The sequence below is a fragment of the Symphalangus syndactylus genome, chromosome 5 (genome assembly GCF_028878055.3).
Source record: "Symphalangus syndactylus isolate Jambi chromosome 5, NHGRI_mSymSyn1-v2.1_pri, whole genome shotgun sequence".
NCBI classification, from domain to species: Eukaryota; Metazoa; Chordata; class Mammalia; order Primates; family Hylobatidae; genus Symphalangus; species Symphalangus syndactylus.
Genome location: NC_072427.2, coordinates 143,395,578 through 143,417,800, shown reverse-complemented (window position 1 = coordinate 143,417,800; position 22,223 = coordinate 143,395,578). Strand labels below are relative to the sequence as shown.

Below are 22,223 nucleotides of genomic sequence, written 5' to 3'. Positions count from 1 at the left end.
AATGATAAGCCAAATAAATTTTGCTTACTTTTAGCTCTGCACTCAGGTCTTAAGTATTGGGGGTAATTCAGTACTCTTGTCATATCTAAAGAAAGAATGTTTCTGCTGGCACAGGCCCATGCCTATAGTCCCAGCTACCCAGGAGGCTGAGGCAGGAATATCCCTTGAGCCCAAGAGTTCAAGTCCAGCCTGGACAATATAGCAAGATCCCATCACTAAAACAATGTTTCAATCAGAGGGAAGAGAATCTTCAGCACGAGAGGGGAAAAGGGAGAAAGAAGGGCAAATTTGGTTTGTGACTAGTCAAATAATGCCCACTGAGGACATCGCTGCAGATGCACTCTACTTCCTGCTAGGGAACTCTGCCCTTGCCTCCATCTACTGGCATGTTTGCATGGCTGACTTCATTCCATTTACATCTCTGATAAGGAAAGATACCTTTATGGTCTGTTATCTTCAATGTATTAAAGAGTCTATTATCATAGTCACAAGATAGCTGCCACAGTTCCAAAAATCATGTTCTCATATGAAATGTTTCAAATAGAAAAGAGAGTATGAGCCAAAAAAAGCTTTCTTTCTCTTTTTTTTGTAAAGATGGGGTCTCGTCATGTTGCTCCTGCTGGTCTTGAACGCCTGGCCTCAAGTGATCCTCCCACGTCGGCTTTCCAAAGTGCTGAGATCACAGGTATGAGCCGCTGCACCTGGCCAAAAGCTTTCTACTTGAGGCCTCTCTCTCCTTTTTTTTTTTCTCTCTCTCTGTCTCTTTCTTTCCTTCTCTCTCTCTTTTTTTTTTTTTGAGATAGAGTCTCACTCTGTTGCCCAGGTTGGAGTGCAATGGCATGATTATGGCTCAATGCAGCCTTGACTTCTTGGGTCCAAGTGATTCTTCCACCTCAGCCTCCCAAGAAGCTGGAACCACAGGCACGCGCCACCACACCTGGCTATTTGTTGTTGTTGTTGTTTTGTTAGACTCTCTCATAAGGGCAAAAAATGTTTCCGATATGATGTTACAGACTTCCCTTTATTTCTTATTGCCCAGAACTATGTCATATGACTACCTTTAGCTTCAAGGGAGGCTTAGGGAAGTATGTACAGAGAAAACAAGCATGTTTTTTTTAACGGTGCACTAAAAATAACAGGACTTGTGGGAAATATAGGGTTAGAAGCAGGTCACTCAAAACCTTTGCAACTTTGTTAGTTAAGGGCTATAAAAATTACTATGCTAATAAAAAATGCACAATTAAATTCCCTCTGACACTTTACTCAATATCACAGTCATCCTTTAGGGCCATGCTGTCCAATACAGTAGTAACTAGCCATGTGTGTTTATTGAACACTTAGATCTGATCATCCAAATTGAGATGTGCTGTAAGTATAAAATATACACATAAGATTTTAAGAATTTAGTATAAAAAATAATGTAAAAATCTCAGTAAATTTTATATTGATTACATGTTGAAATGTCACTTCAACATTTCTTTTTACTTTTACTTTTTAAAAATGTGGCTACTAGAAAACCTAAATTGTCCAATGTTTCTGTTGGACAGTGCTGCTTTAGTTTCTTGAATCCTGGGGCACATGATTCTTCCTTGGATGTATATGCCCTTGAGGGTATTAATTCCAATTAAGAGCAGTTTCATCAAAATTAAAAATCTGATCGAGGATTTTGCCTTTTTTATCAATCAGTTTTCCCCCAATGGGGGAAAATGGTTTTGCACCTTCATTTACACTTTGCAGTTTACCACAGAACTTAATGTTGTAAAAAACTCTTGAAGCCACCAAACAAACCTCTATTTGCACCAAAGGAAGCCATTCTTACAGAATTCTCTGCTTTTTTTCTTAACATCTTTATATGTTGCTAAGGTTTTCTCTTTAATTGTGAGAAGCTTGTCCCTGTTTGTCCCAAAATGTTAGTGTGCTGGGAAAAATAATGAATGAAACAATGTAATTTCTGAATTATATTGACATTATCTCCCCATTTGTTGCTTGCCCATTAGCTAATAATGACTATATCTGGCATATAAAGCTTTTATTGTGGGAGATAGGACTGCCAGTAGACAAAAGGGAGAGAAAATCCTAATCCTATAATTTCAAAGAGTTGGTACCCAATTATGGGATATTTTGGACAGTGTCCTTTCTATTCACCAAGTTAACATTTAGTTAATCACCCCATTTGATTTACTCAATTACCCCTTTCTCCCAGCTAAAATCCATTGAGTTCTAAAGAGCCATTTCAAAGGCCAGGCCAGGTGGCTCATGCCTGTAATTCCAGCACTGTGGGAGGCCAAGGCAGGAGGATCGCTTGACTCCAGGAGTTTGAGAGCAGCCTGAGCAACATGGCGAAACCTTGGCTCTACAAAATACGAAAACTTTAGCTGGGTGTGGTGGTGCGTGCCTGTAGTCCTAGCTACTTAGGAGCCTGAGATGGCAGGATTGCTTGAGCCTGAAGAGGTTATGGCATAATCATGGCACTGCACTCCAGCCTGGTGACAGAGTGAGACCCTGTCTCAAAAAAAAAAAAAAAAAATGGACAAAGGCTGTCTCTTCAGTAAATCTTTTCCTGATCTCTCCTATAAGCATTTTGCTTGCATCATCTTTTTATAGAACACATATTTGGCCTTATGTTTATGTTATTGTCTGATTTTTATATGTAGAATAATATTTTTAATTTGCATATGTAGAATAAAGCTCCTCCCACTGAAGACAGTGATTGTATTTATTCACTTTTCAAAATTCCTCTGATGACTAGCCTTATGGTTTGTACAAATTAGGCACACCTAAATATTTGTTGAATTTAATTGTGCTGTATCCTAAAATAATAGAATACTAATAGAATAGAATAGAATAGAATAGAATAAATAATATAATATTTCTAAAATATTAGTAGAATCTTATTCTATTAGGTATAGAATAACAGACTAGATAGAATATTTCTAAAATTCTAAATACAAGTTGGTATTTGACTCACATCTCTAGTGCTTACAAAAAGTGCAACAGAATACTCTATAAAATAGTGTTATAAAGTCAGGCTAAACATGTTAGAGTATGTACTGGTGGGTTTTTTAAAAAATTAGTTTCAGTAATTATGATTAAATCCATGGTAAATATAGACCTGTGATAAATCTAGATCCTTACAGTGATGACTCATTTTAATAAGACCCTGGTTTTCTGGATCTCCCTTCTCCTTTTACTCAGTGCCTTCTCCTTTTTTTCCTCGATTTTAAACCATGTTTTCATTATTTCTCTGCTTTGATAATCACTCAAAACAAACCAGTAAGGGATATTCAACTTAAATCTAAAACATCATAGTCACATTTAAAGTCCTGAGAATGCAGCATTCCTGTTAAACAATGGTCATAATGAACTTATTAATTCTGGCCCTCTAATTACACTATTCTACACCCCAGTGATAAAGGTGTTAAAAAACGATGATTTAATTTTGCTCTGGTCTTTTCACTTGGATGTACCGTATACTGACATGAATCTCATCATGATTGATCAACTGAACTTGGGTAGAAGAGCTGTTAGGATGACTTAGGTGCAAAAGAGAATCTACCGTTTAGGCAATCAGTATACAGTTTCCTTAAATTTTCTATAATTTATTTCCTTTTTTTTGTATGATGTTCCTGTTCTTTTCCCACAGAGCTAGGAGCCCCACAAAAATAGAGACTTTGTCTTATTTGTTTCTGGTGCTTGTTTGTCTCTGTAACTCTAGCACTTAGCACAATGCCTGACACATTGTAGGTAATAAAGGATACATATTGAGTGAATGAAGTACACCGCAGGTCAAGTATCATGTGTTCCAAATGAGCTTGGCTGAGGTTAGATTACACTTATATTGGACATGGAAAAGATCTATTACCTAATTTCAACTTGCCTCTATGTCTGTGGCATTGGTGGTTGGGTAAGATCTATTGGTTGTGAGGCACAGTCTCACTTTTTACCACAAGTAATATATAGAGTATGCGTGAGTGCGTGTTCATGTGTGTAATAGGAATCTTAGCCATAAGACATGAAAAGCCAAACTATGGGACCTTGAAAGGTCCGCAGGTAAATGGTAATCAAAGATTCCCAAGGTCTGTGGATTCTAGACATCTTTGCCATAGAAGCCTATGGCCCCTCACTCCAGCACATAGTGATTCTACTGGTCCCTACATGTCTTCTCAATGCACCTGTCTGTTGTCTTCTTACTGTACTTCCTAGTTCTTACTGTACTTCCTAGTTCTAGTTCTTGGCTTAGCTAATAACCATTTTCTTTCTTTTGGGTAGAGCAGTCTGTACCAGGCCCCATCATAAACCATAGTGCTGAGTTAGGAGCCCAAGCCAGTGGCTTGGAGGTGGAGTACTTTCTCTTGGAAGGGGCTATCGACTGTATAAGTTCCATGACTGCCATGTCTAGGATTCCTAATACCGTGCACTGGGAGCCGTCTCTGGGATCTTCACTAGAACCAGATGTACTTGCCAATCATAACTACTGGGTGCTAATTACCTACTTTGCAGTTATTTTGTTTAGAGCATTAGAATTAGCTTCATTAGAGGATACAAAAAAGATTAAAGACTAAATAGATTTATATCTGAAGTCAAAGTGAGTAAGTCATAGAGACAGTGTATGTGTTGGTGTGTATGTGGCGGGGGAAGCACTTTCTGAAAGAGCTATGTTTAGTGGAAAAGGATCAAGTTTAGGTCGTTATCTTGACTTTGCAACCAATCGTGCAACCAATCTTGTGTGACTATAGAGAAGTCACCTTTGATCTTTTGTTCTACTTCACTTGTTAAGGGTTGTAATACTTACCTTGACTGTATAGACAACTGTTAAAACACTATCATAAGGCCAGGCGCGGTGGCTCATGCCTGTAATCCCAGCACTTTGGGAGGCTGAGATGGGCGGATCACTTGTGGTCAGGAGTTTGAGGCCAGCCTGGCCAACATTGTGAAACCCTGCCTCTACTAAAAACACAAAAACTAGCTGGGCGTGGTAGTACAGGTCTGTAATCCCAGATACTTGGGAGGCTGAGGCAGTAGAATCGCTTGAACCCGAGAGGCAGAGGTTACAGTGAGCCAAGATCATGCCACTGCACTCCAGCCTGGGCAACAGAGTGAGACTCCGTCTCAGAAAAACAAAAACAAAAACAAAAAATACTATCATAAAATAATTGTTAAATTCAGATTATTGTGTGAGTAATGTATGAAAATGATATAAAAATGTTGAATAGGTAGAATCTATGCAAATTTAGAGTTCAATTAAATTTGGTGGGATTAAAACACTTGTATATGCGTTTAGAAAAGCAGATTATAAATACAGTTGTGGTTTGGAATAGTTGCAGGATTAGGGCTGACAGTTCTGGCCTTGTGCTGCCCTCCTGTGCTGTTTAAACAGCACAGCAGGTCAATTACATTCCTGCTTCATGAATGTTCCGAATTGGGGGAGGGTAGTCTATCTCATTACTAACCCTCTTCTGTCCTCCTGTGGCCACAGAGCGCCTAACTATTTTGGATGTTTCTGTTTCTTCAGTAAAGGAAGGGAAGGAAAACTACCTGGAAACATTCTAGGTCAGACAATCTAATCCTGAGTTATGGAAAAAGGCAACTAATTGCAAATTGCATTTGACATTGGAGATATAATTGATACACCAATATAGAAGATCCTGAGCAGATTATCGAGGTTTGGAGAAAAACACCATCATTACAGCACTGGGAAAGGCTTTTTGTCAAGAATAAATAGAAATGCATCTTTTTTTTTTTTTTTTTTTTTTTTGAGACAGAGTGTTGCTCTCTCACCCAGGCTGGAGTGCAGTGGTGCGCTCTTGGTGCATGCCTGTAATCCCAGCTACTCGGGAGGTTGAGGCAGGAGAATCACTTGAATTTGGGAGGCGGAGGTTACAGTGAGCTGAGATTGTGCCATTGCACTCCAGCCTGGGCAACAAGAGCGAAACTCCATCTTGACAATAAAGAAAATTGCTGAGAATTTATAATAAAGCCTTACACTGTTTATTTGGTTAATAAGATAGTCTATTATGGTGGGAACAGAAGATGCTGTTCTACAGTGATTTTCTTTTTTTTTTTTTTTTTGAGACGGAGTCTCGCTCTGTGGCCCAGGCTGGAGTGCAGTGGCGCAATCTCGGCTCACTGCAAGCTCCGCCTCCCGGGTTCACGCCATTCTCCTGCCTCAGCCTCTCCGAGTAGCTGGGACTACAGGCGCCCGCCACCACACCCGGCTAATTTTTTGTATTTTTAGTAGAGACGGGGTTTCACCGTGGTCTCGATCTCCTGACCTCGTGATCCGCCCGCCTCGGCCTCCCAAAGTGCTGGGATTACAAGTGTGAGCCACCGCGCCCGGCTCTACAGTGATTTTCTAAGGAGAACATTTGCCAGTTGAAATGCGAGACTCACAAGCAAAGCTAATTCTTTGCTAATTCTGTTAGTGTGTCCTGCAAAAATGGTTACTTTCAAAGATAAGGTCATTTGTCAGCATGGCAATTTTTTTTTTTAGACAGGATCTCGCTCTGTTGCCCAGGCTGAAAAGTGCAGTGGCATGTTTACAGCTCACTGCAGCCTTGAACTCCTGGGTTCAAGAGATCCTCTCACCTCAGCCTCCCCAGGAGCTGGAACTACAGGCACACACCACCACACACCCAGCTAATTTTTGTGTTTTTTGTAGACACGGGGTTTCACCATGTTGTCTAGGTTGGTCTTGAACTCCTGGGCTCAAGTGATTCTTCAGCCTCCACCTCCGAAATTGCTGGGATTAGAAACGTGAGCCACCAAGCCTGGCCAGTATGATAATTTTTTGATGACAGTTAAGAAAAGATATTGAAGGAAACAGTGTAAAACCAGGCAATGAAAGAGTGGAGAAAGGCAGTCAATATGTGGCACCTTTTTAATATGCTTGCTTCCCCATCAGCCAGCCCTCACCCCTGGCCACAGCCTGGCCTGTTGCCAGACTGGTTTCCTGATCAGAACCCATCTACCCTCTGCTTAGACTAGGAGTGTGTGTGCATAATTTATTCATGTGGGTATACAGCATGCATACACATGACTTTCTCTTTTTAACTCACCCCAGTCAGGCTTTCACATCTTTACCAAGACTCCTCTTGTCAAGTCATCAGTGAACTCGATGGCCAAATGCAATGGTCAGTTTTCAGTGTTTATCTTACTTGACCTATCAGCGGCATTGGAATCATTTGATCATGCTCTCCTCCTTGGAACACTCTCTTTACTTGATCCCTGGGTCACCTCTCTCTTGGCTCTCCTCCACTCTACTAGGGGCTTTTTCCCTATGTCCTTTATCTAGATACTTCTCATCTTGATTTCTAAAAGTTGTAGTACCCTAAGGCTAACTGCCTAGGTCTTTTCTATGTTTAAACCCACTCCCTCGGTGTTCTTATCTAGTCTCATAGCTTTAATATCATCTAAATGCCAAACATTTCCAAATGTGTATCTCCAGCACAGACCCTTCTGCCCTGAATTCCAAACTCATATATCCATCTGCTTACTTGACATCCCCATTTGGATGTCTATGGACATCTCAAACTTCACATGACCCAAACAAAATCTGTTCATCTCTCAATCAACCCTATCTCAGCAACTGGTCATACCTTTCTTCAGTTGCCGGAGTCATCATGAACTCTCTCACACACACAGACCATTTCCAAATCTTCAGCAAATCCCATTGGCTGTATCTTCAAAACACACACTATCAACTCTCTACCCTTCTTTTCACGTACACTGCTACCACCCTGGTCTGAGGCCCATGACCTCTTATCTGGATTACTGTACAGTCTACTATAATACGTGTTCTCCCTACTTCTCTCTTGCCTCTTTGAAATACTTCTTACTCAGCAAAGTGACAAAAGTTACCCGAAGTCAGGTAAAAAAACTCTATGCTCAAGGATGACGCACTTCAGTTGGCATAAAATCCAGTCTTTACCATGGCTTATAAAATTTACATGACTGGGGTCTCTACTTCCTTCCTCTCTGACTTCATCTCCTACTCCCCAGCCCCGACTCACCATGTTTCCAGCTTACTAGTTCCTTTATTGTCCCTCAACTATCCCAGGCACATTCCTACCTCAGAGCCTCTGGATTTGCTATTTCCTGTGCCTGCAACACAAAATTACATGGTCCATGCTCTCCTTCCATTCAGGATTCTACTCAAATATCACTTTATTGAAAAGTCCTTCCTTGTTCATATAGCATCTGCTTCATTACCCTCTGTACTCTTAACTAGTTGATTTGTCGTGTTAGCACTTACAGCAACATGACATATTATGCTTATTTATTTGTGCATTGTCTGTCTTCCACACTTGAGTGTAAGTTCTGTTTCATGACATCAGGGAATTTGGCTATCTTGGTTCTCTGCTGTGTCCTCAGAGAGTCTGGCATCTGGTGAGGGCTCATTAAAAATTTAATGAATGAAGAAATGACCAAATATTAATGTGGATAATTATTCAGAGAGTTGGTCAACAACAGCAAGTGGGTAGTTTCCAGTTTTGTTTTACATGGAAGTTTGTATAAACTGAAGACTAAGATCAGAATCAGGGAAAACGTTCTCCTTTATGTCTTCTCAATGTAAAAAATAGAATGTAGTTGAATATGGTGGATTGGTAATAAATATGTTTATTGTTCCAAATTCCATATTTTGTTTATTTAGTTTTTTAGGGACAGGGTCTCGCTCTGTCGCCCAGGCTGGAGTGCAGTGGTGCCATCATAGCTCACTGCAGGGTCAAACTCCTGGCCTCAAGCGATCCTCCCACCTTGGCCTCTCAAAGTGCTGGCATTACAGGCATGAGTCACTGCGCCGAGCCCAAATTCCGTATTTTAGTCATAGAAGTTGTCCACTTATGTTTTAACCATGGAAATGAAATTATGTGTCTGATCATGAATCCAAGTTTTGCTATTTATTTCCTATTCTTTTTTTTTTTTTTTTTTTTTTGAGATATGGCCTTGCTCTGTCGCCCAGGCTGGAGTGCAGTGGCGTGATCACAGCTCACTACAGCCTCGACCTCCCTGGCTCAAGCGATACTCCCATCTCAGCCTCCTAAGTAGCTGAGACTCCAAGCATGTGCCACCATGCCCAGCTAATTTTTACATTTTTCGTAGAGATGGGGTCTTGCTATTTGCCCAGGCTGGTCTCAAACTTCTGGGCTCAAACCATACTCCCACCTCAGCCTATTTCCTATTCTTATGGTCCTGGCAATGCTGGTAAACTTGCATTAGTTCATTACATTTTACTTGGAAATGAAAATTTTCATCTAAGTAAAATCCCTGATGCATTTTTTTCCTTAAATTCTGACCCCACTAGATTAGTTTTAAAGCCTTCTTGAATCTAATTTTTTCAAAGATGCCATTTTTCCAGGCATTTGAATCCCATTTTCCCCAGAGCCTTTGTTTTGTGAATAGTGCATTCTAAGTAAATTAAACCAATGAAGCCTTAGTGATATAATTGCAAACGTATCAAGTCACTGCATCTTCTACAATGGATTCTGGACTCAGCTTAAGTAGGACTAATAAGTACACTAGTCCTAGTGCCTTCTCTGCTCTCTTTTGTGGCTTTGGAACACTCAGTTCTCTATTTCAGAGCTTCATCTGCAAGAGAGGATAATAGCATTTGCCTCACAATTGTGGTCTTATGAGGATCAAATGTGATGACACCAGGGAACCTGCTTTAAAGTATTTAAAGTGGCTGGGCACGGTGGCCTGTAAAAGTAACCTGGGCACGGTGGGATCACGCCTGCAATCCCAGCACTTTGGGAAGCCAAGGCGGGTGGATCATGAGGTTAGGAGTTCAAGACCAGCCTGGCCAAGATGGTGAAACCCCATCTCTACTAAAAATACAAAAATTAGCTGGGCGTGGTGGCACACACCTGTAATCCCAGCTACTCGGGAGACTGAGGCAGAGAACTGCTTGAACCCAGGAGGCAGAAGTTGCAGTGAGCCGAGATCACGCCACTGCACTCCAGACTGGGTGACAGAGCAAGACTCCATCAAAAAAAAAAAAAAAAAATTAAAGTATTGTGTTAATTAGGGATGACTTGGGTTCAGCCAACAGAAACTCATAACAAGCTAGCTTGGAGCAAAAGGGGGAAAATTACTTTATAAACACGGTGCTATAGAATGTAAATGTAGGCAGTAGTACCTCATGAGCTAATAGAACGTAAATGTAGGGAGTAGTACCTCATGAGCTTCAGGATCCGGAAACTGAAGTCTTTGGTTGCTCAGGGCTGTCTGTCTTCCTAAAACTACGTGGTTTCTCTTCTCTACCCCTTTTGCACATTTTTTTCTTTCTCCTGACACTCTGCAGACAGACATTATCTGCATCTTCGTCACACATGGGCTGAAGATAGTGTCCTTTTGTTTTTGACACAGGGTCTCACTCTGTTGCCCAAGCTGGAGTGCAGTGGCATGAACAGGGCTCACTGCAGCTTCGATCTCCTGGGCTCAAGGGATCCTCCACCTCCACCCATCATGTAGCTGGGATCACAGGCACATGCCACCACACCTGGTTAATTTTTTAAGTTTTTTGTAGAGATGGATCTTACTTTGTTGCCCAGACTGGTCTTGAACTCTGGGATCAAGCAGTCCTCCCACCTCAACCTCCCAAAGTGTTGGGATTATGGGCTTGAGCCACCATACCGCACTGAAGACACTGTTCTTAAACGGGTACTTTCAATCTCAAGTCTACATTACCTCATTAGTCTCTGCCTTACAATTTACTAATTGAAGTTTCTCAGACTTGATTCCAAATTTTCAGGAGAAAAAATTTGGCTAGCCAAGTTTAGGTCAAATAATCACCTCCTCTCCCCTTGTCTGATCAACTTTGATAAGGGAATGGGAACAGGGTTTCATAATCTGCTGTCCCCCAGCAGAGGTTATGGGAACAGAGTCTGAGAAGGGAGTACAGGACAATAGAGAAACAATGAGTCTTGCACACCTCAAGTGTGATGTGAAAGAATTAAGAATACCACATGCGGCCGGGTGCGGTGGCTCACACCTGTAATCCCAGCACTTGGGGAGGCCGAGGCGGGTGAATCACCTGAGGTCAGGAGTTTGAGACTAGCCTGGCTAACATGGTGAAACCTCGTTTCTACTAAAAATACAAAAAATTAGCTGGGCCTGGTGGCACGCACCTGTAATCCCAGCTACTTGGGAGGCTGAGGCAGGAGAATCGTTTGAACCTAGGAGGTGGAGGTTGCAGTGAGCCAAGATCATGCCATTACACTCCAGCTTGGGCAACAAGAGTGGAACTCCGTCTCTGAAAAAAAAAAAAAATACCACATGCATCCTTATTCCTGTACCCGTGTAATTGTGTAATCTACTCAGGATCCAACCTGGCCATATGATTAATGGCAGGTTTGTAAATATGGAGAGGTGTCAGACAGCCCCGCCAATCACAATATCCCTTCACATTTTGCGTCAGATGCTTGTCTCCAGTATTGTCTCTTTTGCCCTCTTTTTATTTTCGTTACAGACAGAGTCTCCCTCTGTTGCCCAGGCTGGAGTGCAGTGGTACACTGTAACATTGAATTCCTGGGCTCAAATGGTCCTTCTGTCTCAGCCTCCCAAGTAGCTGGGACTACGAGTGTGCAACACTGTGCCCAGCTGTTTTTTAAAAAATTTTTTGTAGAGACAGGGCCTTGCTATGTAGACCAGGCTGGTCTTGAATTCCTGGCCTCAAGTAATCCTCCTGCCTCAACCTCCCAAAGTGCTGGGATTACACACATGAGCCACTGTGCCTGGCCTTCTGTTGCCCTCTTAAGGGACATACCTTTTCATTCTTTCTTTTCCCTGGGGATTAAGTTAATTTCAATGCTCATACTGACTGTGGTAAACCAAATTCTTCACCTTCCCTATTCCCTATCTCCCAAACTGTTCCATATGCATTAGTTAGGAGTGACTGTAAAATGCTATAAAAAAATGGGCCGGGTGTGGTAGCTCATGCCTGTAATCCCAGCACTTTGGGAGGCTGAGGCAGGCACATCAGGAGATTGAGACCATCCTGGCCAACATGGTGAAACCTGGTCTCTACTGAAAATACAAACATTAGCTGGGTGTGGTGGCATGTGCCTGCAATCCCAGCTACTCGGGAGGCTGAGGCAGGAGAATTACTTGAATCTGGGAGGTGGAGGTTGCAGTGAGCCGAGATCACACCACCGTACTCCAGCCTGGCGACAGAATGAGACTCCATCTTAAAAAAAAAGAAAAAAAACCCCAAAATAAAAACTTATTTTTTCTCCCAAATCAGGTCAGGGACCCAAGTTGAAGGTGGCTCTGTCATCTTCAACATGTGGCTTCCAAGGTTGCTCTAGCATTCACCTTTCCAGCCCATGAGAAAGGGGAAAGAGAATGGTGGATTCTGAGGGGGTCACATGACAGGTTTTATGCACTAGGCCTGGAAGACACATACCACCTTTGCTTACATTCTATTGGAAAATACTTCATCATAAAGCCACACCTAATTGCAAAGGAGACTGGGGAATTTCATGTTGCTGGGCAGTTGTATGCTCAGTTATAATTCGGCTACTGGGAAAGAAGGCAACAATGGATTTTGATGGACTGGATCCATCAGTCCCTTGAGAGACTGAGGCAGGAGGATAACTTGAGCCCAAGAGTTCAAGGTTATAGTCTCTCCTACATCCTCCTTTTCTGTTACCTCTCTTAGTTAATGGCATTATTCTCTCAAATACCCAAGCTTGAGTCCTTAAATTCATCCCCCCTTTCTCCATCTCTCTCAATCCTCGTATCTGTTCCAACTACCTAAGTAACCACCCTGCATTTGTTCCTTGCTTTCCATTTCCTCTATAGCAAGACTTAAATCCATTGTATCTGTTGCTTGAATAACTCATCATCCTCCAAAATTACCTCCTTGTGTCAGTCTCTCCAGGCTTATCACACCCATCCTTTACTCTGCCATCAGACACTACTTCCAAACACAAAGATCTGCTTGTCCAAGACAGCCTGGCCCCCCTTAACAGGCACCTCCCCACTCACAGTCAAGGCTGGAAGCACCATATAAAAAGCATCTGCAGCTACACCTTTGCGGCTCAGGAGATTATGGCAGACTGCCTCCTGCTTTCTGTGCCAAGCCCTGTCCTCCTGCGCTCAGGGTTCTCTGTCTCACACTTGAACTCTGCCCATCTCCCCACATCCCTCCGGATGAACACCACAGTGGGACTGTCTGCGCAGCTTTTCATTTAGCCCTGTCCCTAGACACTGTCTGTCATATCACCCTCAGCCCCATCTTCGGCAGTTCACCCCATCTCACAAATCCAAACTCCAGAGCTCCAACCCAGGCCCAGGGCCCAGGCTTGCTTTTGTTCAGGAGACAAGTTTGGACACTGATCATTCTCTTCACTAAAAGCTCCATCGGTTTGCAGTACTTACCAAGCAATAGATTTTTTAGCATGCCATCCATGGCCAACCACTGTCTGATCCCATCCCTACTTACCACCCCTACCAATTCATCCTTATAATCATCTTGACATTTTCTTATTCTTCAAGATCTGACCCATATATCACTTCTTCCATGAGGCCTTCCTCTTTCTCCTTGCTTTGTACTTCATAGCATCATGTTTTTCTATGTATTGCTTTCTACCTCTAGTTTATTTATTTGAGACAATGTCTTGCTCTATCACCCAGGCTGGAGTGCAATGGCATGGTCATAGCTCACTGCAGCCTCGACCTGGGCTCAAGTGATCCTCCCACCTCTGCTTTCCGAGTTGCTGGGGCTACAGGTGCAGGCCACCAGGCCTGGTTCCAACCTCTAGTTTTTGTGCACATGGTATATACTCCCCACAGGCAAGGACTGTGACAAATATTTCTTCACTTCCCACATTGCTGAGAATAATGCCTTGGACAATACCTTGCACATGGTATTGATCACTGCTTAAAACCTCCTAATGCCCCAATGGCTTTCCGTATCGCCAGGTCAATAATAAAAGCCCTACCTGTGCCTACCTGGTCCTATCTGATCTGATGCGCTTTTTTTTTTTTTTTTTTTAAGACAGAGTCTCGCTCTGTCTCTCCCGGGCTGGAGTGCAGTGGCACGATCTTGGCTCACTATAACCTCTGCCTCCCAGGTTCAAGCAATTCTCCTGCCTCAGCCTCCCGACTAGCTGGGATTACAGGTGTGTGCCACCATGCCTAGCTAATTTTTGTATTATTAGTAGAGACAGGGTTTCACCATGTTGGCCAGGCTGGTCTTGAACTCCTGCCCTCAAGTGATCCACCCACCTTGGCCTTCCAAAGTGCTAGGATTATAGGCGTGAGCACTGCGCCCAGCCCTGATGCTCCTGTTACCACTCCCCACTTGCTCCGCCCTATCCACCATGGGCCCCTCTGCTGTTCCTTGAACACATTAGGCAAGATCCCACCTCAGAGACACTTCATTTGCTCTTTCCCCAGATAGCTGTATGGCTGCTCTCTCATGTCTTCAGGGCCTCTCTCAAAGGCCACCTTTTTTTGTGTATGTGAGATAGAGTCTTACTCTGTCGTCCAGGCTCGTGTGCAGTGGCAAGATCTTGGCTCACTGCAACCTCCACCTCCCATGTTCAAGTCATTATCCTGCCTCAGCCTCCTGAGTAGCTGGGATTACAGGCCTGCACTACCATGCCCAGCTAATGTTTGTATTTGTAGTAGAGATGAGTTTCATCACGTTGGCCAGGCTGGTCTTGAACTCCTGACATCAAGTGATCTGCCTGCCTCTGCCTCCCAAAGTGCTGGGATTACAGGTGTGAGCCACTGCACCTGTCCTCAAAGGCCACTTTCTCCATGAGGCCTTCCCTGACCACTTATTCACTTTGTGATCCTCGAAACACTCCCTTTCCCTCTCTGCTGCTTATTGTTTCTCCATAGCATTTTTCACCTCCTTACATAGTATATACTTCTTTCATGTGCTGTGTTCATTTTCTGTCTCCCCTCCCCTTTTTGGAATGTCAGCATCATTCTAGTTTAAATCTGTTTGTTTACTTCTGTGTTCCCAGAGCCTAAGGATAATGTCTGGCATAAAGGAGGCACTCAATAAATATTTGTTGAAAGAAAGAAGGAATAAGCAAATTAATAGAAGGTGCTCCGTAAATATTTGTGAAATTGAATTAAAAGTGTCAGAAGGAGATGACTGTGAAGTTCCCAAAGTCTAAAAATATGTGAGCTTAGAAGAATGGTGGAGTTGAGTGCTGCCTCATTATAAACATCCTCGAGGAAGGACTGAAACTGTGTGCTTGCGGTGGGAGGGGCAGCTGAGCAAGGAACCGTGAACCTTCGCAGAAACATTTGGGGCTGCAGAACTCTCGGGTGAGAGCGCTGCATCTGGGAGCTGGCGATGCCGGCGGCTTGCTCATCCACCCCATCTGAACACTTGTCTATGACACAGGTGTTTTCTCTTAAGTTACTTTGGTCTTTGCCTCTCTCCTCAGCTTGTGAAGGTTACAGAAATCTGGGATGGCTTATGGGACGCTTCTCAGCCCTAAGTAGGAAAACAGCAGTAAAAATGGCAACCAAAACATCACGCAGGACTGGGGGTCTTGGGGAAACAGCTCACTTTAGAGCAGTGCAGTGTAGAGCTTTCCGTCTTCTACCAGGGTCCACCTTTAACACTGTTTATCTGAAATTTTCCCCCTGGCTTACTCGCTTGCAGCTGCCCACTTTGCAGGAGGATGGCGCTCTGATCTCTACGCTCCCATTTTTTTTCACGCTTCGTCGCTACTACAGCAGACGCCTGCGTTCTCATTATTTGCTGTACAGATCTCCGGTGCCTTGACTGTAAACAAAACACTTTAGATCATTGTGAGGTCGATGTAAGCACAGCCTTTCTGCTGGCAGCCAGACTTCTTAAGGTGGTGTGACTGGGACTTGCTTACTTTTCGAGATTAACAACAACAAAAAAGCGATAAAATGGTGCTTCTACATATCAGTTGAAAGATTCAGCACGTGAAGGGGATCGAAGTGTTTATTTTCTACTTCCATATAAGACATGAATTCCATGAGTAAAATCAAACTTCTGTGGCAAGGTGAAATACTCTAGAATGTCTCCATTTACATACATGTGGTAGTTTGGGTGTTTATGCATATGGATAGATGCACATATATAGAGTTCCTGTGTTGTATAGCAATTGTTTTTAAAATTTGGACAATTATCTAATTTCTGGGGTAAGGTACAAATTATGGTAGGGAGGCCTACCCTAATTTTCCTGTCCCTTCTCCCCCAGTCTTCAGTCCAATAAATTGACAGCCTTAAAAGTAGAAAAACTAAAGAGGATGAGACCTCTTGCTTGATCCTAGGTGAATTCTTTTCTGTCAGTTAGGTAGGAAGTCCTGACTTGAAAACTAGTTCTGGGCACAGCCCCCTTTACTGTTCTCTGGGTATCACCCCTGTCCTTCTAGAGTCTATATTTTAGTTGAACTAGTGGATGGTGATACCAAAGGCTCATGACAGCTGCATTTAAATATCAGTGACCACAGGCCACATCAAGGAAACATCTGCAGGCAACCCAGGGCCTGGGAAGGAGCCATTTTCAGTCACTTGTAAGACAGCAGGACCTGCAGACTACAGCACAATCAAACTCAGACAAAACCCTGAACCAGTGAGAACCATTAGGAAGGAAAGGAACAGAAAATGAACCAACCTGAGCGTTAGGAGACCTGCATCTAGTCCTGACTCCGGTACCAACCGAATGCATGTCCCTGGACAGGAAACCTCTCTGAGTCTCAATTTCCTCCGTGGTAAAAAGGAGAGGGTTAAACCACAGGGTCCCGAGGGTCCCTTCCAGCTGTCACATTCTGGAGTGTATGAGATGAGGTAGGCACACAAAGTGGACAAACGAGATGTGGCTAAGAAAACAAGCTACACATCAAGCTCATCTGTAGCATAGGTGCTTAAGAAAACTTTGCTGCTGTGTAAAATTAGAACGGAAGGTGGGTTTCCAGTAAAATGCATTAACTTTGGCTCAAACCAAGATGATGGGTACTGGGCATGGGGGTGGGGAGGCAGCTGAAGATCCACTGAGCTTTGTCTCAGGGCAGCCCTGCTCATCGTCCTACTTTACCTTCCACCATTGTGCTCAAGCCCACATTGAGAGAGAAATTTCCAGCTGCAAAAGGGAGAAGAGAAACGCTGGAATACTAGTATCGGACGTTAGGACATGGCTGTGGTTTTAAAAATCATTTCATCATCTGGAGTTTGACCCCGAGGGGAGTATTTTCACCCTTCAGCCCTCTGAAAGCATTCACTAGCATCTGAATATTGTTCTGAGTTTGTTGGAGCAGTGAAATCTGGTGAGAGAGAAGGGTGGAGGAAGGAAGGAGCTGTTGTATTTGGCGGCTGGACTCAGGTAGAGGAAACTGCTACAATCCCGGGAAAGAACAGAAAAGTAGAAAGAGACGAGTTCCCACACGCAGCCAATGTCCATGGCCTTAACTGTGCTTGGGAAGCAAGATCCTGGGCCAGGGGTGTACCCTCGTTTTTCAAAACTAAACGTGTCTGAGACCGCTACAAAGTTTATTAAGGGACTTCAGAGACTACTTGAGTTTTTTTTTTTTATCTTGAGTTCCTTTCTTATTTTCATCGAGGGAAAGCTTGAGTTCATGACAAGTGCTGCGTCTACTCCTGGCGAATTTCTAAAAGACGTTCGCCTTGGCTTCTTCCCTAGGCCCCCAGCCTCCCCAGGGATGGCAGAAACTTCTGGGTTAAGGCTGAGCGAACCATTGCCCACCGCCTCCACCAGCCCCCAGCAAAGGCACGCCGGCGGGGAGGCGCCCAGCCCCCCAGCAAACGCTCCGCGGCCTCCCCCGCAGACCACGAAGTGGGGGCCACTGGGGAGGGCCGAGCTGGGGGCAGATCGCCACCCCGGCTCCCAGCGAGCTGCCGGCGACCTTCGCGGTCCTCTTGTCCAGGCCCCGGCTTCCCGGGCGAGGAGTGGGAGGCAGGTCGGGGCTTAGGCGCCGCTGCGAACCCGCCAGCTCAGCGCCGGGCCCCGAACCCCAGGCCCCGCCCCAGGTTCCCGGCCGTTTGGCTAGTTTGTTTGTCTTAATTTTAATTTCTCCGAGGCCAGCCAGAGCAGGTTTGTTGGCAGCAGTACCCCTCCAGCAGTCACGCGACCAGCCAATCTCCCGGCGGCGCGCTCGGGAACGCAGGGAGGCGGCGGAACCGCGCCGGGGCCACCTTAAGGCCGCGCTCGCCAGCCTCGGCGGGGCGGCTCCCGGCGCCGCAACCAATGGATCTCCTCCTCTGTTTAAATAGACTCGCCGTGTCAATCATTTTCTTCTTCGTCAGCCTCCCTTCCACCGCCATATTGGGCCACTAAAAAAAGGGGGCTCGTCTTTTCGGGGTGTTTTTCTCCCCCTCCCCTGTCCCCGCTTGCTCACGGCTCTGCGACTCCGACGCCGGCAAGGTTTGGAGAGCGGCTGGGTTCGCGGGACCCGCGGGCTTGCACCCGCCCGGACTCGGACGGGCTTTGCCACCCTCTCTGCTTGCCTGGTCCCCTCCCCTCCCCGCCCTCCCGCTCGCCAGTCCATTTGATCAGCGGAGACTCTCGGCGGCCGGGCCGGGGCTTCCCCGCAGCCCCTGCGCGCTCTTAGAGCTCAGGCCGTGGCTCGTCCGGGTCTGTGTCTTTTGGCTCCGAGGGCAGTCACTGGGCTTCCGAGAGGGGTTCGGGCTGCGTAGGGGCGTTTTGTTTTGTTCGGTTTTGTTTTGTTTTTTTGAGAGTGCGAGAGAGGCGGTCGTGCAGACCCGGGAGAAAGATGTCAAACGTGCGAGTGTCTAACGGGAGCCCTAGCTTGGAGCGGAGGGACGCCAGGCAGGCGGAGCACCCCAAGCCCTCGGCCTGCAGGAACCTCTTCGGCCCGGTGGACCACGAAGAGTTAACCCGGGACTTGGAGAAGCACTGCAGAGACATGGAAGAGGCGAGCCAGCGCAAGTGGAATTTCGATTTTCAGAATCACAAACCCCTAGAGGGCAAGTACGAGTGGCAAGAGGTGGAGAAGGGCAGCTTGCCCGAGTTCTACTACAGACCCCCGCGGCTCCCCAAAGGCGCCTGCAAGGTGCCGGCGCAGGAGAGCCAGGATGTCAGCGGGAGCCGCCCGGCGGCGCCTTTAATTGGGGCTCCGGCTAACTCTGAGGACACGCATTTGGTAGACCCAAAGACTGATCCGTCGGACAGCCAGACGGGGTTAGCGGAGCAGTGCGCAGGAATAAGGAAGCGACCTGCAACCGACGGTAATGACCCCTTCCCAACCATAGAATATGTTTGGGGCCCCGCTTTGCCTGCTGAAGGGTGTTAACCTTAGCTTGCTTTTTGGCGTATTCTGATTTAGCTTTGGGAGAGCGAACTTTATTGGTCTTAGGTGTTCAGTGCTACCTGGCCTACTGCGTGTCTGTTTGTGACTTTTAAGTCAGAAACTGGAGATGGTAAGATCCGATAATTTCCCTAACTTAAGACATCGCGGTCCCTCCCACTAGCAACCCCTAGATATGTGACAAAGTTGGGATGTTTATCAACGGTCCGCCGCCTGGCTAGGGAGAGAGCTCTGCGGCGGAGAATGCACTTTCTGTTTTTGAAAACAACCTCATTTTGTGCCCTTAAAGGCCACTGGGGATGACGGATCCAGGATTGTGGGTGGAGGTAGTGGGTTTTTCATCCCGACTATTGGGCCAAGTTCTGCCAGCCATTGTTTTTTCCAATAAAGATTGTGTGTTCTTTTTAAAAATTTCCCCTGCTCTTAGATTCTTCTACTCAAAATAAAAGAGCCAACAGAACAGAAGAAAATGTTTCAGACGGTTCCCCAAATGCCGGTTCTGTGGAGCAGACGCCCAAGAAGCCTGGCCTCAGAAGACGTCAAACGTAAACAGCTCGGTGGGTTGATCACTAAAGGAGCACGCACTGGAACTCGGGGCCTTCAGACCTCACGATACCTGATCTTACTGGTTGCTGGCAAATTAAAAGCTTGTGGGGTTTTGTTTTGTTTATACTTCGTGAGGTCAAAAAAGTAGCAATGGGGAAAGCTGGGGATAAGGTAATTCCTGAGTTTCTATGCCCAGAGATACTTTCTCTTCAAACAGTAGACCAGAGCAGCTACTTGTAACCCAGGCCCCATCGGGTAGGAAGGTCGTTTCCCTGTGAGTCCCACTAAAACGTGTTGGGAACAATAGGTTCTTTGCCCATCCGAACTAGAACTAGGTTACTCCCTCAGTCCCACTTCATGAGAATTAATCTAGAGGTTCAGCTTGAGTCGGTAACAGATTTTGAGCCATACATGGAAAAATGGCAAATACATGATTAAGTTTCAATTTTGAGGGGGAATGTTCGGTAGAAATTGCTCACCTTTGGTTATGCAAGGGATTAGAGATGTGAATAGGGTGGTATGTTGTGTTCTTTGACATTTTAATAAACTCACTTTCCTTGTTTTCTTCTAAGTTTGGAGAGAGAAGGAACCATTATTTGCAAAAACCAAATGGAAAGATAAAAAAGTTACTAAAGTTTCTACAGAATTTCTGGTAACACTGAAGTTGCAAAGCAGAAGTTAAATTAACTCTTGTCAGTAAGCAATCCAGGAACACGTCAGCCAGTGTATGCTAATTATGCCGTAACAGGGTGATTTGGATATTTGTAGGGCAAATGGTTAGTAAATATCAAGATTGGTGACCGTAGGTCAGCCCAGCACAAAGGAAGTGGAGATTTTTCCATGCACAAGAATCTGATCACTGTAAATAGCTAATTTGAATAATTCAGTCCCCAAATATATATGGGTTGGTTATTCATAATAAACTACATATATTAATAGTTTATTAGCTTCCTTTAGACCAAGACTGTGACCTCTTTATTTTCTAAAGCGCACACGTAGTTTAGCATATGAGGCGATCTTAATAAATATTGATGTTAACTTTTTAAATCCTCAGTTATAAAAATTTTGAAATAACAGAGATTAAGGTGAGATTTAGGTTTGTTATGTCTTTAAATTGTATATGTGACTTCACATATCTTATATTTTTCAGAGCTTATACAAAACGGCACTATAGAACCTCTATTTTATAGCACCATATGAAGTGGGAAAATTAGGTGAAAATTTTCCTGAAGCAACCTTAACACGCGCAGCCCTTGTTGGTTTGTGACTTGTGGCCTAGCTCATCAGATGAGCCACGAGAATCAGACCTGGATTTTGATCTGGCCCTGTTCTGACATGCAGAGAGGCATTTGTAGCATTTAGTGATATTGCTAGTTCAAAGAATACTAGAAATATTAGTAAGAACCTATTCAAAAGTATTCATGAGTATTTTCTGCATATGAATAAGGAATTAGAATATTTTGAAAATGATGTTAATAAAATTTTCTTCTGGAAGGCCTTTATAATTTTTATTCCCAATCATTTTTCAAATTTAGAAAATTTAATCTGTCACAGGAATAGAGAAAAAAATTTTAAAATTTTTAAAAATTTAGAAAATTTTTGCCCGTATTACAGTTTCCTAATTTTCCTATTTATTTCCCACTTGTCTTTGACCTAGATTCTTTAGAGTAGGGTTTCTCAACCTCTGCACTAACGACATTTTGGGCCGAATAATTCTTTGTTGTAGGAGGCTGTCCTGTGTGTTTTAGATTGTTTGGAATTATCCCTGGCCTCTCACACTAGATGCCAGCAGCGTCCTCCTCCCCACAGTGTGACAACCTAAAATGTCTCCAGACATTGCCAAATGTTCCCTGTGGGGTGGGGGCAACATTGCCTACTGTCAAGAACTACTGCTCTAGACAAAAGAACACAGCACAGAGGAAAGGAAAAAAATCCAGTTAAGAGAATGTTAGGTGGAGGTGACTGTAGTCATCAAACTTTTTTCCCCATCAAGTATTTCCAAGCTAACATAGTGACAAAATAATTCCTGTACTCTACTGGTACGTTACTCTAGTGCTCTTCCTTTAATTCTTCCGTTTTGTCTTCTTTTGCAGAATTAAGAATATGTTTCCTTGTTTATCAGATACATCACTGCTTGATGAAGCAAGGAAGATATACATGAAAATTTTAAAAATACATATCGCTGACTTCATGGAATGGACATCCTGTATAAGCACTGAAAAACAACAACACAATAACACTAAAAATTTTAGGCACTCTTAAATGATCTGCCTCTAAAAGCGTTGGATGTAGCATTATGCAATTAGGTTTTTTCCTTATTTGCTTCATTGTACTACCTGTGTATATAGTTTTTACCTTTTATGTAGCACATAAACTTTGGGGAAGGGAGG

The 22,223-nt window shown here is 44.2% G+C and overlaps 2 protein-coding genes across 3 annotated transcripts in view; one reads left to right on the top strand and one right to left on the bottom strand.

Moving 5' to 3' along the window:
* Window positions 1-18,394, bottom strand: part of GPR19 (G protein-coupled receptor 19) — a 54,337-nt gene extending 35,943 nt beyond the window's left edge. Inside the window, exon 1 of one of the 2 annotated variants that reach the window (XM_063639659.1) lies at window positions 16,620-18,394. The gene's annotated coding sequence lies outside the window, so the exon portion shown is untranslated. The remainder of the gene's footprint in view (window positions 1-16,619) is intronic. The other variant, XM_063639657.1, reaches the window with a different exon arrangement.
* Window positions 17,538-19,844, top strand: CDKN1B (cyclin dependent kinase inhibitor 1B). The gene is made up of 2 exons (XM_055280609.2): window positions 17,538-19,207; window positions 19,715-19,844. Exons 1-2 carry the CDS (start codon window positions 18,733-18,735, stop codon window positions 19,834-19,836), a joined length of 597 nt encoding a protein of 198 aa, XP_055136584.1. The 5' UTR covers window positions 17,538-18,732; the 3' UTR covers window positions 19,837-19,844.
* Window positions 19,845-22,223: the final 2,379 nt, after the last annotated feature.

Coding starts and splice junctions, on each gene's coding strand:
- CDKN1B (XM_055280609.2), top strand. CDS start 18,733: ATGTCAAACGTGCGAGTGTCTAACGGGAGCCCTAGCTTGGAGCGGAGG. Junction 19,208..19,714: donor GAAGCGACCTGCAACCGACG/GTAATGACCCCT, acceptor CCCTGCTCTTAG/ATTCTTCTACTCAAAATAAA.